Consider the following 22,492-nt stretch of genomic DNA (forward strand, 5'->3'; position numbering starts at 1 on the left):
ACAATGAACTAAAAAAACACACACGCTTCTATAGAACTCTAGACAAAGACTGTGGTCTCTCTCTCTCTCTCTCTTTCTCTCTCTCTCTCTCTCTCTACTGTTTATGTCTGCAGTCACATATTTCTTATCCATTTCAAAAGTAAACCACAACATTGGCATGTTCACTAGTATTCATAAAAATATAGATATGGCGAACTGAGAGCATAAAGACTTGTAGCAAAATCCCATGCCAGGAACGTTCATGAGTTACAAACTTTGCAAAAATACAGTTGTTATGAGGAAACCTATGACAGACAGCGTTTACATCACTATTGTTAAACATGTGTGCCTCTGTATGATCCACAGCATAACCTACTGTAGGGACCAGGAAGAATACACAGAGAGGTGTGTCGGCCTTTTTTTTTTCCCCGTGGAGTCTCAGAGATGATGTCTTTGAATTCAGCATCTCTTGGCATAGATGACTAAAGCTGATATTCCATGCACACACAACCTATGTACAGCTGATTCATCAATAGTGACTAATAATTGCGTCTGCTGGCGGCGGCGGCAGTTGCAATTGGTCCTTAATCCCCATAACAAGCTCCACTTCCATAGGAAATTGGAAGGATCTCTTCAAGGCGGCAGGTGATTATCAGGACCCATTCAGGAGGAGCAGTCTCTTTCCAGTACAGTCCTTGGTATGGCTAAATTCCATTGTCCCTTTTTCAGCAGTCAAAAATCCATGATAAATTCTGTATAACACTGTAGCCAATAACAGCAGCACCAGATATTAATTCCTTTGCTAGAAGCTGTTTGCATATTAAGTATATACATTACATTTAATCTATATCTGCCAGCGCTCTTTACCAAAACTAAATCAATGTACATCTCTATGTATCAGAAAGGTAAGTACTGATAAATACATTCTTGTGCAAGAAATTTTCACATGCAGTTCATGCTAGGCTATATACAGAATAATATGTTACATGGTCAAATAAACTTCTTTTCCTAACAAAAATAAACATACAAAAATCAGGGATTTTTCAACAATCTCAAGGATTTCTTATGACACTGTTTGATTTTCTTTCTCCCCACCCCCACCCCACCCCCTTATATTTCTAAGGCTTTTACGTTGCTGGGTGTTTTCCTCACCAGCCCAAAACGTCGTAATTGCGACTGCATTCATGGTGTTGCATAAACAAGGCTGTCTTGTTTTATTGTAAAGAAAAAGCTGATGTAGGGGATAAAGTCTCAACACAAGAATGAATGCAGATTGCTAAGGGTGTGGGATTGAAGCAGGAACCCTATTGAAATGGCAGAACCGTTGCTAAATCCCACACTCGGGGGAAATGTCAAAGAAGTGCTCACTAAAAGGATATCAGCTTACACTTGAGATATGCATAGATACATATATCAAAAAGTGGGGGAAAGAAGGAAATGCATTTAGCAGCTAATCTTATATGAAGGGAGCATTTTTGAAAAAGGCAACTGTGCTTTATGGAGACAGATGAAAAATACAGTCAGACAGTCAACCAGACTGACAAACAGAAACAACATATAAGACAAAGCATCTTTTAAAAAATATATGACGGAAACAAAATTGTGAAAGCTTGGGAGTTAAGAGGTTTAAGGCTGGTCAAAAAACCCTTTTGAAAACTATTGCCCTCCTATACCTATAGCAAAAATAATAATAAATAAAATTAAAACTCCAGTATACTTCTTGCTTTTACATGGCACTCAGCCTCTGAAAATGTTGAAGAACCCTGCAGAAGAGAAATCACTATAGGGCCAAGCAGCACTTGCTCTCTTAAAATTGCAAGCCTGAATGGTGTTTACCTTTCTTTCATGTTTTGTGCCTTCCCCAAGCCATTAAGAAAGAGATCTGGCTTCTGCTTGCGTGTAACCAGTAATGACAACCTCTTTGCAGTTATCTGTGTGCAAACAACCGAAAACATTCAGAACTCTGATACATCAGTCCAGTACCAAAATTATTCAATCAAGAAATAGACATTATTGGGTGGGGGGAGTTATAAATAAATAAAAAGAACTAAAAAGCAGCACAATAAAAACAGCCCAATCCCACATGCGGACCTGTTGGTCGTGGGTTTTTTTTTCTGATTTCAGCAAGATGGTACAATGAATAAAACAACAAACCCACACAATCCAGAGCCATCTGTGGTCTTGGTTAGTCTGCAAGACGGATTTCAAGTGATTGAGACAGTATGGTCCATGCAAATGATCAGACTGAAGTCACATTCTATGCAATCAAGACAAGATTCCAGACATCTTCGAGATGGGTTAGAGTCACAATAAATGGTCCAATGGAATGGTTTTCAATTGGAAGCACATTGGTTTTACTGTCTCTCCCTGAAAATACGCTTATTTATTTGTACTGGCCAGTGAAGTCCACTAACTGCCCTTTTATTGCTGTGGTAAGATAGGACAAAATCAGGTAAAAGGTGAGGGGGGAATCTACTTTAGACGATCTTATAAGCAAAATTGGGATCTCCAGCTACCCAAGTGGCATTGCTTGCTTCTGACAGTTATATCACACAATATTTATACTTGTATTAGTGGAAACCACAGCTAATGCTACACTTATTTCCATTAGGTGATAAACAGCACTTCAGTTAAAGCTATGTAGCCAGCTGATGCCATCTGGTTTACAAAATAGATGGGATGGGAGACCGAGAGCGTCTCAGAGGACAAGGTGAGCTGTAGGGTGATGTCACTGGAGACAGTCTCAGGGCATTGCCTGCCATGCCAGCTATGTTGTTTAAACTTCGGGATTTTTCGTAGCCTTCACGAGAAAATGCACAGAAATCAGTTGAGTTCAACCAGAAAGTAGTCAAACAATACAATTGCAATGCAATGTAATCGTTCTTGCTCATTGGGTTCTAAGAGAGTAGGGTGCTAAGACTATTTACAACAACAGAGAAAAACATAAAATGGTGCTATTCTTACTAATGACATTAAATGAATTCAGACCATTTACATACTTAATTTTATTAAGGCCAATCCAATGAGCTGGGGTGTATACTTAGTACAAGCCCACTGGTTTTAGTAGAACTGCAATTATAGCACATAGAGAATGTTGTGGTAGAATTCAGAGTGATAAGCGAGACAGACGAAGAAAGCATTTGATATATACAGGTATATAGATATATATATTGTGTCAATTCCAGTTCTTAATATTTTAAACCACAATCATTTCTTACCTAATTTTATGAAGTTATTTTGCAATCATAAATGCAGAGGAATAAATTATGTATTGTTTTAAAATCTTCTCCAGAAGCGCTTTGATTTAGCATCTGACGCTCTGTCTAATACTATTTAAAGTGTGTCTTGTTTGCAAGATTTAACTGATTTGCAATTCATTAAAATGTGTTATTTATATGTAGGTTTTTAGTGATCTATGCAGTACATACTATTTGCGATCCAACTGATATTCTAGGAACAAAGCATGGCTTCTTTTAAGCCTAAAATAACCAGAATTTACATATTATAGAGCAACATTCACCATAGCGTAGAATTCTGCACCCCCAGACATTTTCATTTCACAGATACTGTGAAAGTGTCTACTTTTAAAGCAAGATATGGGTGCTTTATTTAAAACAGAACAGCATTACTATTTAATGTCACAGAGTGTTGTGCATGGAAAGCGGACCACGGTTCTTACAGCACACTGAAAATCCAAAACTGTGAATTGGCCTTAATCTAAACAAGTTTACCTGGGAGTGAAGTCCCATTTATCTTCATGGGGCTTCCCCATACACACAAATCTCTGCTTGACAGAAAAGAGATAGAAGCACATCTTGTTTAGGCTAGTGGTTCTCAAACGGGGGAGCCAACCCCATGTGAAAAGACACCCACAATTTAAGCACACGATTGCTGCAACCACCACCAGTATTTCCCAAAAGAAAGACAAGAAAGATGACTGAGAAAGCTATATTTTAAAAAACTCATGTATACACAGCTGGTAGGCCATATTGGACTGAAACTCAATAATTCATGTATGCAGTTGTTTCAAAATGCAAATATGCCATTGACCTTTCCATAGCTTGTCATGGGAAACAGTTATTTAACACTGGCCTACCTGCAGCAATATTGTGCTGGGTAAGTGGGTTCACCTTTAGCCTATTAGCCTATGACATCAAAGCCTCACATTTCAATGTCAATGTTTTCCAAAATACTAAGTGTATTGCATATTAGGGCCCTGGCCTTTAGAACTACAGTGGTACCTTGGTTCTCAAACTTAATTCGTTCCAGAAGTTCATTCGACTCCGAAACTGCTCAAAAACTAAGGCACGGCTTTCAATTGGCTGCAGGAGTTTCCTGCACTCAAGCGGAAGCTACGTCGGACGTTTGGCTTCCAAAAAACGTTCGCAAACCGGAACACATACTTCCGGGTTTGCGGCATTCGGGAGCTGATATGTTTGGGAGCCAAGCCTTTCAAGTACCAAGGTACCACTGTACAATACATTCTTTACTGAACCATTAGTAAATTAAACAAGTGAGTCCTTAACTGGAATTTAAGACATCCCAAAGCAATTTCTAAAGGACTGTTATGAAAGTGATTTAATGAACATGACCTAAATTACATTTATCTATGTACAAGACAGACAAATGAAAGCATGAATGATACACCTATCAGAAACAATCTTTGGATGGATTGATGAGCCAAGACCATTATTTAAGAGGAAGCAAGAAAGGGACAAAAGAAGAAGGGAGAAGGGAGAAGGGAGAAGGGGAAGGAGGGGGAGGGGGAGGAGGAGGAGGAGGAGGAGGAGGAGGAGGAGGAGGAGGAGGAGGAGGAGGAGGAGGAGGAGAAGGAGGAGAAGGAGGAGAAGGAGAAGGAGAAGGAGAAGGAGAAGGAGAAGGAGAAGGAGAAGGAGAAGGAGAAGGAGAAGGAGAAGGAGAAGGAGAAGAAGAAGAAGAAGAAGAAGAAGAAGAAGAAGAAGAAGAAGAAGAAGAAGAAGAAGAAGAAGAAGAAGAAGAAATGCATTCGTCTGAATAAAATGTTTCCTACATTGCATTTGTTCGCATCTCCTTCATTCCAGGTTTGTTTACTCAGCAGAACAGTGTTGGATGAACTTTTATAGTCTAAGGAAAGAGTCCGTACCTTTCCTGATCCCTCCATCAGTAGCACACGCGTAATCACCTGCTGTCAGCAGGAAACATGTTCCCCCTCTTCTGTTTTTGTCTCTGGTACTAGAGCGTCTGATGGGTGGGAGCCTTTCCACAGGTGACAGTGGCTGCTCACTTTCTGAACTGTCTTCACCTGATAACACTGGTTAAAGCACCATGCCCATTTACATAATATAGCCAGAGAGGAAACGAAACATCACAAACAACTTGCCTGACAGCCTGCTACTTAAGTTAATATGTGTTTGTTTGTTTGTTTAAAAAAACTACTAGGTCTTGATATTTGGGGGGCAGTGGCAGAGATGGCCGTTCATGGTCATTCGTTAATATAGAAATGGAACAAAGTTGCACAGCTGTATTATTTGGTTAAGGGAAAAAATATTTTAATGTTGATTTTTGGCCTTTCAGACGGTTGCCATCTTCAATATTATACTCATTGCCTCTGTGTCTTCAGTACTTAAAAACAAGTCAGATTTTGCTGCCAAATAATAATAGTAAATACTAAATATTGAAATACAGATGGCACACTCATATCCACTACTAAAATAAATTCGCATGTAATAATGGAATAGCTTATTTGGGTCTACTGCTAACTAATATATTGGGCGCTTACTCAAGAGTAAGAGACCGTGCCTGAGTCGTGACTTCACATCAGGCAAGCCCAACTTGAACGCAGCTGGCAAACCATGTCCTATGGCCTGCCAAAAGCTCGATAAACCTCTTTTTCCCCCTGTCTTCCTGGGATTGTTTTGCAAACCATAGTACATACACAGCTTGCTGGCTCACAGGCTGTGCAGGTCTGCTGAACACTATTATATGAGTAGCACATGACTAAGTGGTCCTTCACTAAGAAGCACACAGGGTGTCATGTTGGGTTAAGGGTAAAGGCAATAGCTCTCCCTTCCACATGGCACCAAGTTTAGGGAGGAATCTTGTCGCTTCTCTAATAGTGCATGTACACACAGAGGTAGGCATGGATCAGACTGTCAATTTGGGGTTCTCTCGGTTTCTCCTTTTTCCCGTTTCAAAGTTCTCCACATTTCTGCAGCAATTTGCAATTTTTAAAAATAAAATCCACATGGAAATTCATCAGCATTTTAGCACAAATTTTTACTAAAATGCACAAAATACAGCTTTGGCTAAAGTGCAAATTTTTGCAAGCAGATTCCCCTTATATAATGCATTTAGGTATGCTGTTTTATGTGTGCAATGTTATGCTTGTACATTGTTTGGTAGGAGAACTGAGCTGCAAAAGTGGGAGAGGTGTGATTGATTGATTGATTGATTGATTACTAAATTTATATCCCACTTTTCCTTCAAGGAGCTCAATATGGCATACATGCTTCCCACCCACCCCTCTGTTTTATCCTCATAATAGCCCTGTGAAGCTGAGAGGCAGTGACTGACCCAAGGTCACCCAGCGAGCTTCATGGCTGAGTGGGGATTTTAACCCTGGCCTCTTCCAGGTCTTAGCCCAGCACTCTAACCACTACACCACACTGAATCTTTGGAAGGGTAATTGTGCTTTGGGCTGTGTGTTGGTTTGAGGGTGATCTGAACAGCCCTAATCTCTTCATGTGGTCTGGCTGGCTGCAGCCTAGGCAAGGATTAGCAAACCAAACGGTGTGTTTTATTTTCCCTTTAGTTACACTCACATGGCGTGTCCATCTTAAAAGCTATCTGTGGCAATACCGAATAGAGCTTGGGGAGGGGGAAGTAAAAAGTCCTGCTGTAGAGCAGTTAATAGTTATTAAAATGCCTAATCCCTCTTTAAACATCCACAGTTTTTGATTAATAGGCTCTTTTGGCATGATAATAGGGCTTTTAATATTTCAGAACAATGATCTATTTTATTACTTTTAAAATGCTAACCATAATGATTCTAGAATTTAAAATGGGGATGGGAAACCTCTGGCCCTCCAGGTACTTCTGTCATCTGTGGCCATTGGTTATGCAAACTGGGGCTGCTGGGAATTGCTCTGTCAACATCTGGAGAGCCAGATGTTAAAGGCACTGGAAAGGGAAAAGACACATTTTATTATCTTATTGCATTTTTCCCCCTTCTCAAGATTTCTCTTGTTATAACCTTTCCCTACCACTGCCATGTAACTGAACACTGAGGACTTCATATTGACCCGTAAACAGGGTGGCCCTAATCACTTTGGTCATTTTGGTATGTATTAATCAAGCACAGAATATTCCAACCCCTGTATCTAATCTCTTCCAAGATTTTTCCATACTTTCCCAAATGTTCAAATTTAGTATCCCCATCCCAAATCCCAGGAAAACTCCCAGTATAAACACTTTTGATTCACTACCTCCAAGGGAGTTTGAAATTAGCTGTGATAGCTGTGGAGTTGTAAGAGCACCTATTTTCAGTGATATCCTTAAAAGACAAATCACTGGGACCATAAATCCAGAAATCAGGAGTTTTCTCTCTCTTTGCATCTCCATTATTACTTTGATTTATTTTATTGGGGGGGAGCATTGTGAATCATTACAGTAATTGATCATTTAAACGGCTGGCAACCACAATGATCAAGGAAGGTGAAGCAACTGTTCTATGGAGGGTTACAATATTTGAGGATGGGTTTGGGGGGGGGATGCAGTTTTAAAAGGGGGGGGAACCACCAAGATATATACAATTATGCATCCTACAGAGAAAGTAGGGAAAGATGGATTTTTTTCTGTTTCATAATACTAGAATGTGGGACCATCTAATGAGGCTGAATGCTGAAAGATTCAGGACAGAAAAAATGCATTTCTTCACATTGTGCATAGTTAAATTCTGGGATTCACTACCACAACATGTAGTCATGGCTTTACAAGGAATTAAGAGAGATTAATGGGGAAGGTACAGCTATCAATGGCAACCAGCCATGATGATGACATACTATCTCCAGGGTTGGAGACAGTATACATCTCAACACTAGTTATAGTCGTACCTTGGAAGTTGAACAGAATCCATTCCGGAAGTCCGTTCGACTTCCAAAATGTTCAAAAACCAAATAGTGGCTTCTGATTGGCTGCAGGAAGCTCCTGCAGCCAATCAGAAGTCATGGAAGCCCCATCGGACATTCGGGTTCCAAAAGAACATTTGCAGCGTTCAGGAGCCAAAACAAGTTCCAGGGCGTTCAGGATCCAAGGTACAACTGTACTGGGAATCACAAGGGGAAAGTGTCCGCTGTGTTCATGCTCTGCTTGTGGTCTTCCCATTTGTATCTTGGCTGAACAGGACGCTGGATTAGAAGGGCCTTTGGTCTGATCCAGGAGAAATTTTATGCTTCTATATATTAAATATAATGATGAAAAGTCTCTAAGATTACAGCACCATGGCTGCAATGCTATACATACTTACCTGGGAATAAGCTCCACTGAACTCAGTGGGACTTACTTCTTAGTAGGCATTTATAGAATTGCACGGTTAGTTAAAATCTTGTCCATGTTGTAACCTCTGCCTACAAGGAGATGTGAGGTTCTAAGCATCCTAACAGGGGGGAAGCTTCAAATGAAATTAAATGGGCCTCTTCATGAGCATCACCGGTTCCCTTAGGTCTAAGAAAAAAGAAATGCTCTCCTTGAAATCTAGAGAACGCCCTTCTGTATTACTTGTTGCACTGAATGTAGGCCCAGATTAATCATCCATGTTTAAATGAATGTTTCTTTATACCACTTCTGGTATTTCATGCCACCAGTGTGGCACAGGCAAAGCCAACAAAAGAAGACAAAGCAGACAGTAGAGACAAACACCACGCAAAACGCCATGAAGTTCAACAAAATGGAGGCACAGCTGTAACAGGAACAGGCATGCAGAAAACAAAACGAAACACTGTACAGTGCAACAGGCAAAAGGAACAGTAGATGCCACCAGTAAAACAAAAGAATTATGAAGAAAGAAGGAAAATTAAAGGAAGCTCAGCATTCACAATCAGTGCTTTTTTTTTCTTTTTGGTAAAAATAAATAAATGAATAAAAATGAGGTGTTGGTACTTCTGTTTTGATAAAAGTGCTGTGGGTGCCAGCACAAAATGGCTGCTATAGGCAGCAAAAAAAAAAGAGGTGATTGTACTCGGTACCATTGAGTACTGTCACAAAAAAGCACTGTTCACGAAACACCTAGCAAACACTACAGACCAGCAATGCACAGATCTGGGAACATCATTCTTATGCTGTAACTATTTTGCCATCTACAAGACTGACGTATACAAACAGTGAGTGACGGGAGAGGTGTGTCAACTACCTCCTCTAGCTGCAGAAAGATTCGATGCTTTCTGACGCCTTGTACTGCCAAACATACCAGACATGCGTTTCGGACGGTGTCCTACCTGATTTATTGTGTTCCATCAGCCGGTTGTCTCTGCCCAGACAGACTTCCCCCTGTGTGCTATTGCAGGCTGTATTCAAGTCTGTCTTGCAAAATGTAGGGGAGCTTGCCTGAGGAGCAGGTGGAATGTGCTTCTTTCTCTTTCTCGGAAGCTTCTGTTTCGCCATGGCCAGAGAGTAGTACATTCCAAAGTTGTTGACAATAACAGGCACAGGCATGGCTATAGTCAGCACCCCAGCTAAAGCACACAGAGCACCCACTAGCATCCCTGACCATGTCTTTGGATACATGTCTCCATAGCCAAGAGTGGTCATGGTGACCACAGCCCACCAGAAACCAATGGGGATGTTTTTGAACTCTGTGTGTTCGCTAGCAGAAGGGTCGTTGGGTCTGGCTCCTATTCGCTCAGCATAGTAGATCATGGTGGCAAATATCAATACTCCTAATGCCAAAAATATTATCAGCAGCAAAAACTCATTGGTGCTCGCTCGGAGCGTGTGACCCAGCACCCTGAGGCCCACGAAATGTCGGGTGAGCTTGAAGATTCGCAGGATTCTCACAAACCTGACCACCCTGAGGAAACCAAGCACATCCTTAGCAGCTTTGGAGGACAGCCCACTGAGGCCCACCTCGAGATAGAAGGGCAAAATTGCCACAAAGTCAATGATATTCAAGAGGTTTTTGATGAATTCAAGTTTGTTGGGTGAAAAAACAACGCGGACTAAAAATTCAAATGTAAACCACACCACACATACTCCTTCAACATACGTCAGAGCAGGGTCCGTCTCTATTTCATACTGCAGAACCACCTCGGAACCATTAATTGTTGGCTCTGTTTTGTTTTTGATGGTGTTGAATGCTTCGTGGGTTTCCAGGCAAAAGGTTGTGATTGAAAGTAGGATGAAGAATAAAGAGGCAAACGCAATGAACTGCAAAGAAAAATAAATTAGACACTTATCAGAATCAGAGAGTTAAAAAAAAAAACCATAATGAGAACTATCATACAGCTTAACTTATAGCATGCTTGAGTGCAAAGACTCCCCATTGGGTTGCTTCTAATAATATAGATATCAAGAATTCAACTGCTGGTCACCCCAGTTGGAACACCAAAACAAGCATCGTGCGTAATGAACTGGGCAAATAGACTTTTTAGAAGTAGCTTTTATTGGGAAACTATAGTCAAGGCTTAAATTAAGCCAGATGTACTGACTCCATTCATAAACTCTCTAGGAAGTAACTCTGAAAATTATTGTGAAGGGTCATCCGTATTATGTCTAGTTTGCACAGTGTGTCCCCCTCCATATTTGGGATTAGAATAAATAACAGAGGATGTGACAACTATTAGTCATAATTGATAAGCAAAATGAAGGTTCCTGAATAAAATGTAGCATTGTTTATGCAAATCCTCGGGATTGTGTTCATTTTGGCTTTTGTATATGCAGTATAGAGTCCTTATAAGGTTTCCGGAATGGTCTATTGAAGCATCAGTATGGAAAGTTGCTGTTTTGGCTTCACCTGCTCAGAAAAAAATATATATTAAAACCTTTTTAGTGAACTAAAACATTTCCTTATTAAGAGGTCCTTATACATCTAGCATTTCTGCAACAGAGATGGCAGCTAAGAAACATGTTGAAAATCATGTGCTCAGCTTCTACCACATACCTTAGCCAGCATTGATTTTATGAACTTCAGAATGCTATGAACTGCCTGAAGGGCTTAATCACAGATGGCAATTAGACCAAAGGCCTATCTAGTCCAGCATATAGCTGCCACAGCTACCAACCAGATGCTTATGTCAATACACAGGATGTCAGCAATCAAATATTATTTCTAAAGTATCCTGAAGGCTCATGTTTCTTTTTTACTTTATTTTATAATATACTGTACATATAACACTCTGGAGAACTCTAGTAAATGTAGAGATGTCCTGAATTTGAATAATGCATGTTGGTGAGATTCTCAGCAGCAGGGCCGTTTTTCCCATTGGGTTTACTGGCACATTGTGCCAGGGCGCCGGCCTCTCAGGGGCGCCCCAGCGAGTGGGGGAGCTGTGCGGCCTTGCCGGTGGCCTCCCCTTTCCCTCCTGCATGCCCACCAGCTTCACCCTGTCAACCATATAGCTGGCGGGCATGCAGCTTGCCTCCTAAGCCTCCAAGCGAGGAGAGCGATCCCCGCAGAGGCTTAGGATGGAAGCTACGGCCCGCCAACTATATGGCTGGCGTGCGTGCAGCTTCCTTCCCAAGCCCCTGCGGGAGAAGAGCGATCGGCACAGAGGCTTGGGCAAACGTTTAGAACTCTGGGAAACAGGGGGTGGGGCACCGGAGGGTTCTTTACACCACGACGCCGGATATACTTAAGACGGCCCTGCTCAGCAGACTTCAGATACTTTTACCACGATGCTAAGCCTTTCATTCCTTACTACTTTTTCACTGAAGCTGTGTATGTCTTCACACACTGCACATCTGCAGTGACAGTGGGTGGCAGCGCTCAATTGGCCTCCTACATCACCTCAGGGCATGAAAATGTCCTTAATCCCTAATTAAATAAAGATGCGTAGGGCAACATCCAGTGAAGTAGTACCAGAACAAGGATTTCCACTGTGCAAAGGAACATCCCTTCCCTTCCCTTTCCCCTTGCATCTGCTCCAGAGGTTTGGGAGAAAACCCATCACAGATTTAGTGGTGTACAGGGAATGAAGAGCAAGAGGAAGTTGGGTTGGTTGACCCAAAGTCCTTATGCTAGTGGAACTAGTTCATAGGTTACCACCCATAGACTAAATTGGGACAGCAGAAAGTTAATTCTCCAGTGAACCCATTTGCATTGTTACCCCTCCAGGTAATGTAAAAAGGAAGCACCTTGGAAGAGACAGCTGTGTGAAGAATATTGACCTGTTTATTTATTGTAGGTTATTCCACCTTTCAGAGGGATGCAGGTGGCACTGTGGTCTAAATCACTGAGCCCCTTGGGTTTGCCAATCAGAAGGTCAGCGGTTCGAATCCACACAATCGGGTGAACTCCTGTTGCTCTGTCTCAGCTCCTGCCAACCTAGCAGTTTGAAAGCATGCCAGTGCAAGTAGATAAATAGGTACCACTGTGGCGGGAAGGTAAACGGCATTTCCGTGCACTCTGGTTTACGTCACGGTGTTCCATTGCGCCAGAAGCAGTTTAGTCATGCTGGCCACATGACCCAGAAAGCTGTCTGTCCAGCTCCCTCGGCCTGAAAGCGAGATGACGCCACAACTCCATAGTCGCCTTTAACTAGACTTAACCGTCCAGGAGTCATTTCCTTTTCCTTTTTACCTATTCCACCCTCATATAAAGTTCTAGGCTGTAAAATGTTTCCCAGAACCAACTTCACAAAACAGATTGATGTAAACCCTTCAAAGCTCAACTGTCACCTGTACCTGGACTAAACCTCAACCGGGAAGTCAGAGACAACTATGACTTGTTCTTAATTTCAAAGACTTGGCAGATAAAGAACTATAACAATGACAGACTATAAACTTTGTATATGATTAGATTGCACAAGAAGAGAAATAGTAATATTACTATTTCTGTACAACATCTTGAAGGATGCATTTATCTCTGTATCTTTAAATACATTTTTGACATTTCATTTTAATTATTGCAGAATGCAGACCTAAAATTAGCTTGCTTAAGCTGTTATCACAAAGGGCACAGAGTAATAATCACTATAAAATCCACAGAGCATCATTAGTAATTACATTAAAAACCCTCCCCAAAATCTGCTTAGAGCACTCCTAATTTTAACACAATCAAGTAATCACAACCATAAATCCAGGCCACACTTGGTAAATGCTTAAAATAAAAATAAAACTCCAGAGCATTTCCTTATTCCTAATTTTCACCTCAGGGTGTTAAAGTGTCTCTTAGTCCCTGCTGAACTGGGACCATTGCATTCAAGTGCTGCAAAATACTGAACTGGTCAATGCAGGAAGCTCATAAAGATCAAGTCAAAAGTAAGTTGCAGGAAATGAGAGCCTCAGTAAGGAAAGTCTTTTCCTTATAGTTAGCTGCTTTCTTGAAAATATACTGCTGTAATCTTCGCACAACAACAGACTATAAAAGTATATATGGAAGCAACAATGCAACTCTTTGTAATATTGAAAGGACATCAGTGTAATCAACATTCCACACATTTTGCTGAACTAAAATGGAATCCAATGTGTATTTTAGCTCACCCAGGTGAAACTGGGCTATTAGGGGCGAAGGGGCAAAAATATGGAAACTTCCACAAATTGTAGGCTGATCCCATGGTTCCGCTAAATTCTTCTGGCGTATCTTGTCCTCCCTAAAAGAGGCCACGTGTTGCAGTGAGACCTGGAAACTGACCTCCTAGTTGTGGGTGGGTCTGTTGGATAGCCACAACACCCAATTGGTAGGTCCCTTGTCACTGGGTTTAAGCTGGCCAATGGGTGCAGTCTAAACGGATCGAGGGACCTATATATACCTATGCACGTGTCCCAGAGCTTCCTCTTTTGGCTTGTGTATCAGAACAGCCGCCCACCTCTCCCTATTTTTAGGGCATTTTGCGATTGATCTTGCTATGCCGTCATGTGTCGTCTGTGTCGACAGGGGCACGGCAGGAATTTTCCCCATTGGCTGATTGGCTGTTGCCATTTGGGTTTCGCCTGCCACATAGCAAATCGTCACAACTTGTAAGGTTGCTGATACATACTGGTTCAGGTGATAGGGATGGAAGAACGGTCTCACCATCCCTATGTGAAGGGTATTCCGTGGGACTCAACTTGGTTTGGTCAACCCCCGGAAGGGGTTTGTGCCCATGCCTGAGTCCAGGGGAGCATCTGGGGAGTGAACAGAGTCTGTTCCCGGGCTTTTCACCTACCTCAGGTGTTCACCCTTGACTGACCTATGATGAAGCTCTGGGTCAGTGCTACCTGCAAGGGTGCAGGGAGCTAGTCGAACCAGAGCCTATGCAACCACTCACTTTTCTGTAATCAATAAAGTTGTGGCCCAAATTCTGCCAAAAAGCAAACTAAAATTTGAGTCAAATGTGTTTTTATTTAGGGGGGAGGTCTCTGGGTCTGAACACACAAAATGCCAATGTCACCACAATCCTGTTCACTCCTGACAAAGCAGAACAACACGAAAAGAAGCAAGAGAAAATGTAAATCATCAACAGACTGTTTTTAGGGATCCCCTATTCCCCACACAGAGCCACAGGGGCCTCCTAACAACTCTCAGCACCCTTAATGAGCTACGGTTCCCGGGATTCTTTGGCCAAAGCCATGAATTAAGCATCATATGATACTCCTTTAAGGATACAGAACAAACGAGCCCTATATCTGTTGCCCTTGCAAAAGAAATTCAAAGGAGCCCAGTATATCACTATCACCATCACCATCAAAGTGACTGCACTGTTCCACAGTCTACCAAGTGACATCCTGAGAACAGAAGGAAGAAAGGAAGGCCATAGGGATAAGATGTTCCTAATTTTGGTAACAGAATGGTCGATAACCTTGCAATCTTATCCAATCCAAGCTACGTTCTTGGCATGCATACATGGGATAGGGAGGGAGGGAAGACGACACAGCTTCTTATTAGAAACAAATATACGCATTATGTTTTTAAGCTCTTCATTCTGACATCACAAAAGCATATTTTGTGCACAAAAGCATACATATTTTATTGGAACTTCCTAATTTATTATTTTTCTGTTTATTGTAGGGCTTTTTTAAATTGTACTGTGAACTGCTTTGGTATCCTCCGAATGAAACCTGGTATACAAATGATTTCAATAATAAAATAGGCAATCATAATTACAGAAAGTTCATACAAATGATTATCATGCCAACCTACGGCCAGGCTGGGTGGCGCAGGGCGCCACGGTGCCAGCCCACCAGGGGGGCACTGTGCAGTTGCACCCGCCCGCCGGCCGTTCCGTTGCGCAGCTGTGCCCGCCCGCCTGCGGCAGCTGTGCTACGCGCTGCGCCCACCCGCCGCGCTGGGAAACGGGGCGGGGGGCGCCGGAGGGATCCGTCACACCACGGCACCAGGGCGCCAGAGGTGCTTAAGACGGCCCTGACGCCAACAAAATGAGATTTATCTTTGCTTACATTGCATTGTGTCTTGGGGCTCATTCTCATGACCCTTTCATACAGCTGTAGTTTTGAGTCAACCTGTGCTACTTTTCTGCACCAGAAGCGAAACTCAACACGGATAATGTTATTATGCGCTGTTGTTTAAGGACATGTTACATGTGTCTTTTCCCTGGTTCCCTCCCACGCCTTTATGGAAAAGCAGCCTTGGAGGCTGCTATCAGGAGTGGAAGTACAGCAGGAAAAACTGCATCCCCACCCCCAAAAAACCCTAACCCAAGGTGTTTTTCTCCTGTGGGTGGAAAAGTGATGGCAATTCCGTTTCTCTTCCCCATGGGTGTGAAAGCAGCTTTGGGCATGTGCTAATGAACACAAAAGAGCAGAAAAGAAAGGTGTAAGGGTTAAGCAAGCCCATACGTCTTGCACACTTAATTACGGCCTCTGAGAATGCTTTTCAGCTATTTAAAAAACACACACACACACACACACACTAGGGGAAAGAGGCGTGAGTGGCTTTTCAAGTAAGCGTAGCCATCTTGGGGGGGGGAGGTGACAGCTCAATTTCAAACTGCTCCTGGAAGTCAACATAGATGGACTAAAAACTAAAATGGCCACATGCTGAGAAAGTAGTAAAAATGTGGCCACATGTGCACTTGAGCAGCTTCCATGGTGCTCATACAGGGGTGGAATCTACACACACATATAAAAACGCTGTGAAAATGCTTTTTTAAAAAAAAAAGTTTTGAAAAATACATTGAAATTGCCGTAGCTCACTGTCGCCATCCAGTGTCACCTTAGTACATTGCACTTCACAACACACTGAAAACGTTTTATTTGCAGCTGTATAGCTGAGTCCTGGGTCAAAGCAAAATCACTTTGTTAATTTAACTGGGATGCGTGTCGCATGGCATGCAAACATCACCTTCCATCACCTTTTCATTTTGAAATGTGTGCCGCTTTAATCGACTCAATAAGATGGTTTTTATTAAGGATGAAAAAAGGGTGATGATTTAGGATGGATGACACATTGTCTTTCATTTGGGGGGCGGGGTCATTCATCCAGTGTGATGCTGCTTACCCATCTATTCCCATCTGTGCCTGTTCTGAAGGCAATGAACCTTGAGCATGAGTCATCCGTGTTTGTTTGCATCATTCAGCAATAGGGCACAGGTGGAGTTGGTGCAGCTGCTTGCCAATTGTTCGCATATACTCACAAATGATCCTCTTGTTTCAGGCTACAAATGATAGCGCTCTTCAGCAATAGTAACGGTAGCAGAAATAACTACTTGGGATTTATTTATACTCCCACATAGGATCTCCATGAACCCTAGAACAACCTTGCAAGGTTGTATTGTAACCCTTAATGCAGATGCAGGGCTTACACAAAGGCCACCCATGAAGGTTATGGCTCCGGTGAAATCTGAACAAGAGACTACTGGAATCATGATTCATGGCCTTGCACGGCCTTGCCTCCCAGAAAAACTCCCAACAAAAACTGGAATAATATTTCCAAGAAACAGACAAAACTTATTTTTAGTTACAAACAGATATATTTCAACTGACATGTGCAATGTCCCTATGCAATTTACCCTGACGACATTGGCAGAAACCCAAACTGCTCTATGGAAATCAATATAGTTAGCTTTTATAGCAAAGGTCTGACTGGTGGGATACAGAATCCAACAGCGTTCTTAATACAGGGACAAAAGTCATGTAAATTCCAGTGGCAAAAAGTCTTCTATTATTGGGGGGGGGGTCTTGAGAACAGCATGAGAGAAAACACAGGGGCCTGTTGGGTTATAGGGGATTCAGCAAAAACTGATTCCTTTTCCTTCCGCTGGTGGGATCCTGTACTGAATCAGGATCCCTTCTATCAACAGATAAGAGTTTTTCTGCTTGCAGATGCTTAGCTATAAGCAAGCCAATATAAATCATATATAAACTCTGAAGCGCAAAAGCCTTGTGGGCTACATGACAACTGCTATTCGATTATTCTCCTGCATGACCATTGGTTTTAGATTGTTATATATATATATATATATATATATATATATATATATATATATATATATATATATATATATACTGTGCTTCTCCTAAAATAAGACACGTCTTATATTTATTTTTCCTCCAAAAAAACACACCACGGCTTATTTTCAGGGGATGTCTTATTTTTTCGAGCGGGAGCTGGCAACAGCATGCTGCGCCGAGCCCTGACCCGTTGAGAGCCGGCAGCAGCACACCGCGCGGGACCCGTTGAGAGCCAGGGAGCAGAAAATAAAAATGGCAAGGCTGCCCTTGTAACAAAGCACAATAATACCGTAATACTGCGGAGCTCAGCGGGGTTCCGGCCCTCCCATTTGCGTTCTGCTGGGGAGCAGAAGAAACGCCGTGATCCAAGAATCCAAACGCATCGGCAGAGCAGGAAGCAGCCGCAGAGGCGGCTGTGAGAGAAGAGGTGGCGGAGGAACCGGCAAGAGGCGGCTGCACGGGAGCCACTTCGGGGAGCGCAGCACAGCGTGAAGAGCCTGGTGAGAGGCAGCTGCGGCTGCAAGTGAAGCCCAGGATCTGCCTGGGCGACTGGGGACGAGCGCCCTGAGTGCTGCGGCGGTAGCGAAGAGGCGCCTGATCAGCCCGCTTCTCAGCTGATCGGGCGCCTCTTCACCACCGCCGCAGCGCTCAGGGCGTTCGCCCCCAGTCGCCCACGCAGATCCCGGGCTTCACCTGCAGCCGCAGCCGCCTCTCACCAGGCTCTTCGCGCTGCGCTGCGCTCCCCGAAGCGGCTTATTTTCGGGGGATGTCTTATATTTATTCTACTAATGAAAAGCCTGACATGGCTTATTTTTGAGGACCGTCTTATTTTAGGAGAAACACGGTATATATAGCAATTAGAAAGCAGCCTTTTTAATAAATATGAGAATTTAAAAATTAGAGCATTGATTTAAACCTGGAAAGTATAAACCGTATGAGATCTGATGATGAATTAAGTGGTGTATTTTAATAGATCTGTGAAGTGACACCTTTCTGTAATACCAGTAGTAGTGTTGACAAAGATTGACCATTTTCGGCAGCAGCCGTATGCTGGATCCCTTACAAGGCAATGGTAATGATGAACTAACTGCTCATCTGAACTCCTTGTCTCCTTACCTACTATGAATATTCTGTTAAGTATCCTACCAAAAAGAAGTGAAGCTGAATTATCGTAGGGTATACAAGTGTAGAGTCTCAGAATCACACATTTTGTTCTACATGCGATGGGGATGTGTCAGCAAACCTCAAAACACAAACCTCAAAAAGTGTTCCAAGAAAATTGCTTCATTTATTTGCAAAGCACCCCAGCTTCTCGCCATGCCTCACACATTTTTAGTCCCTGCACGGCAAATAGCCCAAAATGCTATCCTTCATCTCACCATGTACTTCATCTCACCATCCGGGAACTGCTCCCAATTCCCCCAACAGCTTGGATTCACTGACTGCAGTGTTGAAAAATCCCTGGTCACCGAGAAATGTGATGCTGACAATCAGAAGCGTGATATATTCTTCTAGCCCTCATTCACTGTTTCCCACATATCCCCACCCCAACCAAATCTAGGTACAACTCTTCCCTTTTTGTATCTGATTACTCATTCATTTTAGCTACCCCCAGAGCATTAAGAAAACTTCATTGCTCGTTCAAGAAATTATCAGTTTTAATACTGTATTCTGAAGGGACACAGTGGGGCTAGCAAAAGTTTATTCCTATTTGTTTCATGCTGCTATAAAAATGTCTTCCTTGCCTTGCCAGTAACCTTTGAAAAATATGCTGCTTTTTATTCTCATCACCTTCTTTTCCACTTCCCCTTGCCATGTAATATAATGCTATGTAAATACAGCGTCTAACCAGAGGGTTCAATAGCAGATTTTAAGGTTCAGTTAGCTTATTTGCATTGATTTCAGGACTTACAAGACTGCCCTTGATACAGTGACTACAGAAAAAGGCTTAAATATTTAATAGGCTCTTGAAAATACAACATTTAATATTATCTGGTAAGAGGCCCAAGATGGACATAAAAAGAAAACAGAAGCATCTCTTAAAAAACAAAACAAAACTGGAAGCACATTGTTTGCAAGGACACTGAAAACGGAAAATGTAGGTGTCATAGGTAAGAAGTTCACTGTCTCAAGTTCAGTCAAATGCAGCTTAGTGGACATAAATTGTGGCCTGCCAGTTGCTTGACAATCACTATATTTGCAGTCTCAGGAAGGCAAGAAAGCCAAGACATTGAGACACTGATGGGCAACCACTTGTGGCTTGATGACTATGTCATGGCAAAGGATGCAACTTGGGTAGGTCTGCTCTCCAAACACATTCAATCTGCTGGTTAATCTAAAAAGTGATCTTTATCTGTGATGGTATCTGAAGAAGTGTGCATGCACATGAAAGCTCATACCAATGACAAACTTAGTTGGTCTCTAAGGTGCTACTGTAAGGAATTTTTTAATTTTGTTTCGACTATGTCAGACCAACATGGCTACCTATCTGTAACTAAAAAGTGATAGGAACTGTTTGTAGCCAATGAAAGGCCAAAGAGGAAAGCAACTCTGGGCCATAGCTGTCAAGCTCCCCCTTTTTTTAAGGGAAATTCCCTTATGCTGAATAGGCTTCCTCACGAGAAAAGGGAAAACTTGACAGCTATGCTCTGGGCAGATCCACACCAGGATTCTTCGGGTGGGTAGGTGGGTGTGCTTTAAATGTGTGTTGGATGCATTTATTTAATATGGTGTGGCTCTGCCCCCAATCTCACCTAGCTTCAACCCACCAGGACCATCCACTGTTCCCACATCAGTCTCAGATCCTCAGGCTGTACTTGCCTCCACTATTGAGCCACAAAACAATGCACACAGACTTGGTTGTTTCAAGCAAGCCAAGCTTCTGGCACCCCTGAGACAAAACCATTAGCAGGAATCAGGGGGACAAGCAGCATTGACCCTCACATTTCCTAGGAGATTCCTAAGGTCTTCTGGGATTGTTTGGTGGTCCATAGTTATAGCATCACACATTGTTTATCTTTTTAAACATTTTTTGGAACGGGTTTGTTGGAAACATCCTTCTATTATCAGAATGTAGCTTAAGGTATCATTTTAATTATCTTATTTTTACCTAAACTAGTATTTTAACAAGAAAACAAGTTCTGGATAGAACTAAAAACCTAAAAGCTGAGTTTCTTTTTTGTTTTTGAAACAGACCAGATTACTATAGTTTATGCATCCCTAGATGGTCTAGACAGTAATTGATCCTTTCCCCCAAGGTAATGTTAAATGAGTTCAGAGTTGCTCTTATTAAACGAGCCAGGACAAATTTATGTAACCTTATTTAAATGCATAATGATTATCCTTTTAAAACGAAATTCTGAAATACAGTCATAGAGCTCTCAACTTCAGTTACAGAGGTATTAAGTGTCTTCTAACCAACCAAAACTGGAATAAGAAAAAATAAACAAGTATTTTTAATTATTATTATTATTATTATTATTATTATTATTATTATTATTATTATTGGTGTCTCCTATGGATGAACACCTGTTCTGCAACTGTAAAGCCGCCCAGAGTGGCTGGGAGACTCAGCCAGATGGACGGGGTACAAATAAAAAAATATTATTATTATTATTATTATTATTATTATTATTATTATTGGGATCTTTACTGTATCTACTGAAATTCAGCAAAACAAAAGGGGTAAGGAGGGCCAAGTTTCTGATTTTTAGAAGTGAATCTCCCATACTGAATTTCTGGTAACTGAGATTACTTTTGATGTCCCTCTTACAGAGAAGTCAGTTTTACTCAGTAGTTTTGTCAGGTATTTTGGTCAGGGAAAGTTTGACAAAGTGACTACCTAGAGCACAACAAGCTAAAGAAATTCTCTGCTGCATGACAACAGACAAGCTTGGAAAGAAACAAAACATATCTTCAATCATATGCATAAACAGCACTTTTGGGGTGGACATCACAAAGCACTTCTGCAGTAGCCTCAGGTATCAAGGGGAGTATTTCATAAAGATTAACTCCCTCAAAAAAGAAGAAGAGAAAGATTAAAACTGAACTGCAGGAATCTGCACAATTGGCCCATGAGTTCAGCAGTCACATGCTATTGTGATAGAGATTTCCTTATTGCTCATCCCATCCTTTACTTTCCATTGGGCACCCAAACTATGTGTTCTAAAAGTGAAATTGGTGACCATGCTTATAAGTAGGGCAGCTAAACAGAACCATCCAGTCAAAAATGGAATTTCTGCACACTTGGGGGACTCCTCAGATGGCAAAAATATACGTTGTTGTTGTTGTTGTTGTTGTTGTTGTTGTTGTTGTTGTTGTTGTTAATAATAATAATAATAATAATAATAATAATTTATTTCTACTCAGCCCATTTGGCTAGGTTTCCCCAGCCACTCTGGGCAGGTCCCAACAAAAGCTTTAAAATACATTAAAACATCAGTCATTAAAAACGTCCCTAAACAGGGCTGCCTTCAGATCTCTTCTAAATGTCATATACCGGTAGTTGTTTATTTCCACGACATCTGATGGGAGGGTGTTCCACAGGGTGGGCGCCACTACCAAGAAGGCCCTCTGCCTGGTTCCCTGGTTCCCTGTAACTTAGCTTCTCGCAGTGAGGAAACCGCCAGACGGCCCTTGGCGCTGGACCTCAGTGTCCGGACAATGGGGGTGGAGACGCTCCTTCAGGTCTACTGAGCTGAGGCAGTCAATCACTGGGTTCATATGGAATGTATGAAGTGCCCCCTCATAAGTCTTTCGTTTGACTGTATGATTGTGTGGTGACAGTACTATATAGTTCTCTAGCACAGACTCCTGTGTTCTAGGCTTGCTGCTTCTCCTTTTTCTCCAAACTCACTGCTGCAGGTAGGACACCTCTTGTGGTGTCACTAAACCATACCTCAGTGGAGGGACTCAAGTCCACATATTCTACTTC

At 42.1% G+C, this 22,492-nt stretch overlaps 1 protein-coding gene across 8 annotated transcripts in view; it reads right to left on the bottom strand.

Annotated features, from left to right (window-relative positions):
* Positions 1 to 447: 447 nt before the first annotated feature.
* Positions 448 to 22,492, bottom strand: part of KCNC2 (potassium voltage-gated channel subfamily C member 2) — a 90,207-nt gene continuing 68,162 nt past the window's right edge. For 2 of the 8 annotated variants that reach the window (XM_035127768.2, XM_035127764.2), the window contains 3 exons: positions 9,450 to 10,377; positions 5,102 to 5,269; positions 448 to 741 (listed from right to left, as the gene is read on the bottom strand). In XM_035127768.2, the coding sequence (XP_034983659.1) occupies positions 632 to 741; positions 5,102 to 5,269; positions 9,450 to 10,377 (1,206 nt within the window). In that variant the 3' untranslated portion in view covers positions 448 to 631. Of the gene's footprint in view, positions 742 to 1,808; positions 1,911 to 2,642; positions 2,780 to 5,101; positions 5,270 to 9,439; positions 10,378 to 22,492 lie in introns of those variants that run through there. The other 6 variants (XM_035127765.2, XM_060279404.1, XM_035127763.2 and 3 more) reach the window with 6 other exon arrangements.

The sequence above is a fragment of the Zootoca vivipara genome, chromosome 10 (genome assembly GCF_963506605.1).
Source record: "Zootoca vivipara chromosome 10, rZooViv1.1, whole genome shotgun sequence".
Classification (NCBI taxonomy): Eukaryota; Metazoa; Chordata; class Lepidosauria; order Squamata; family Lacertidae; genus Zootoca; species Zootoca vivipara.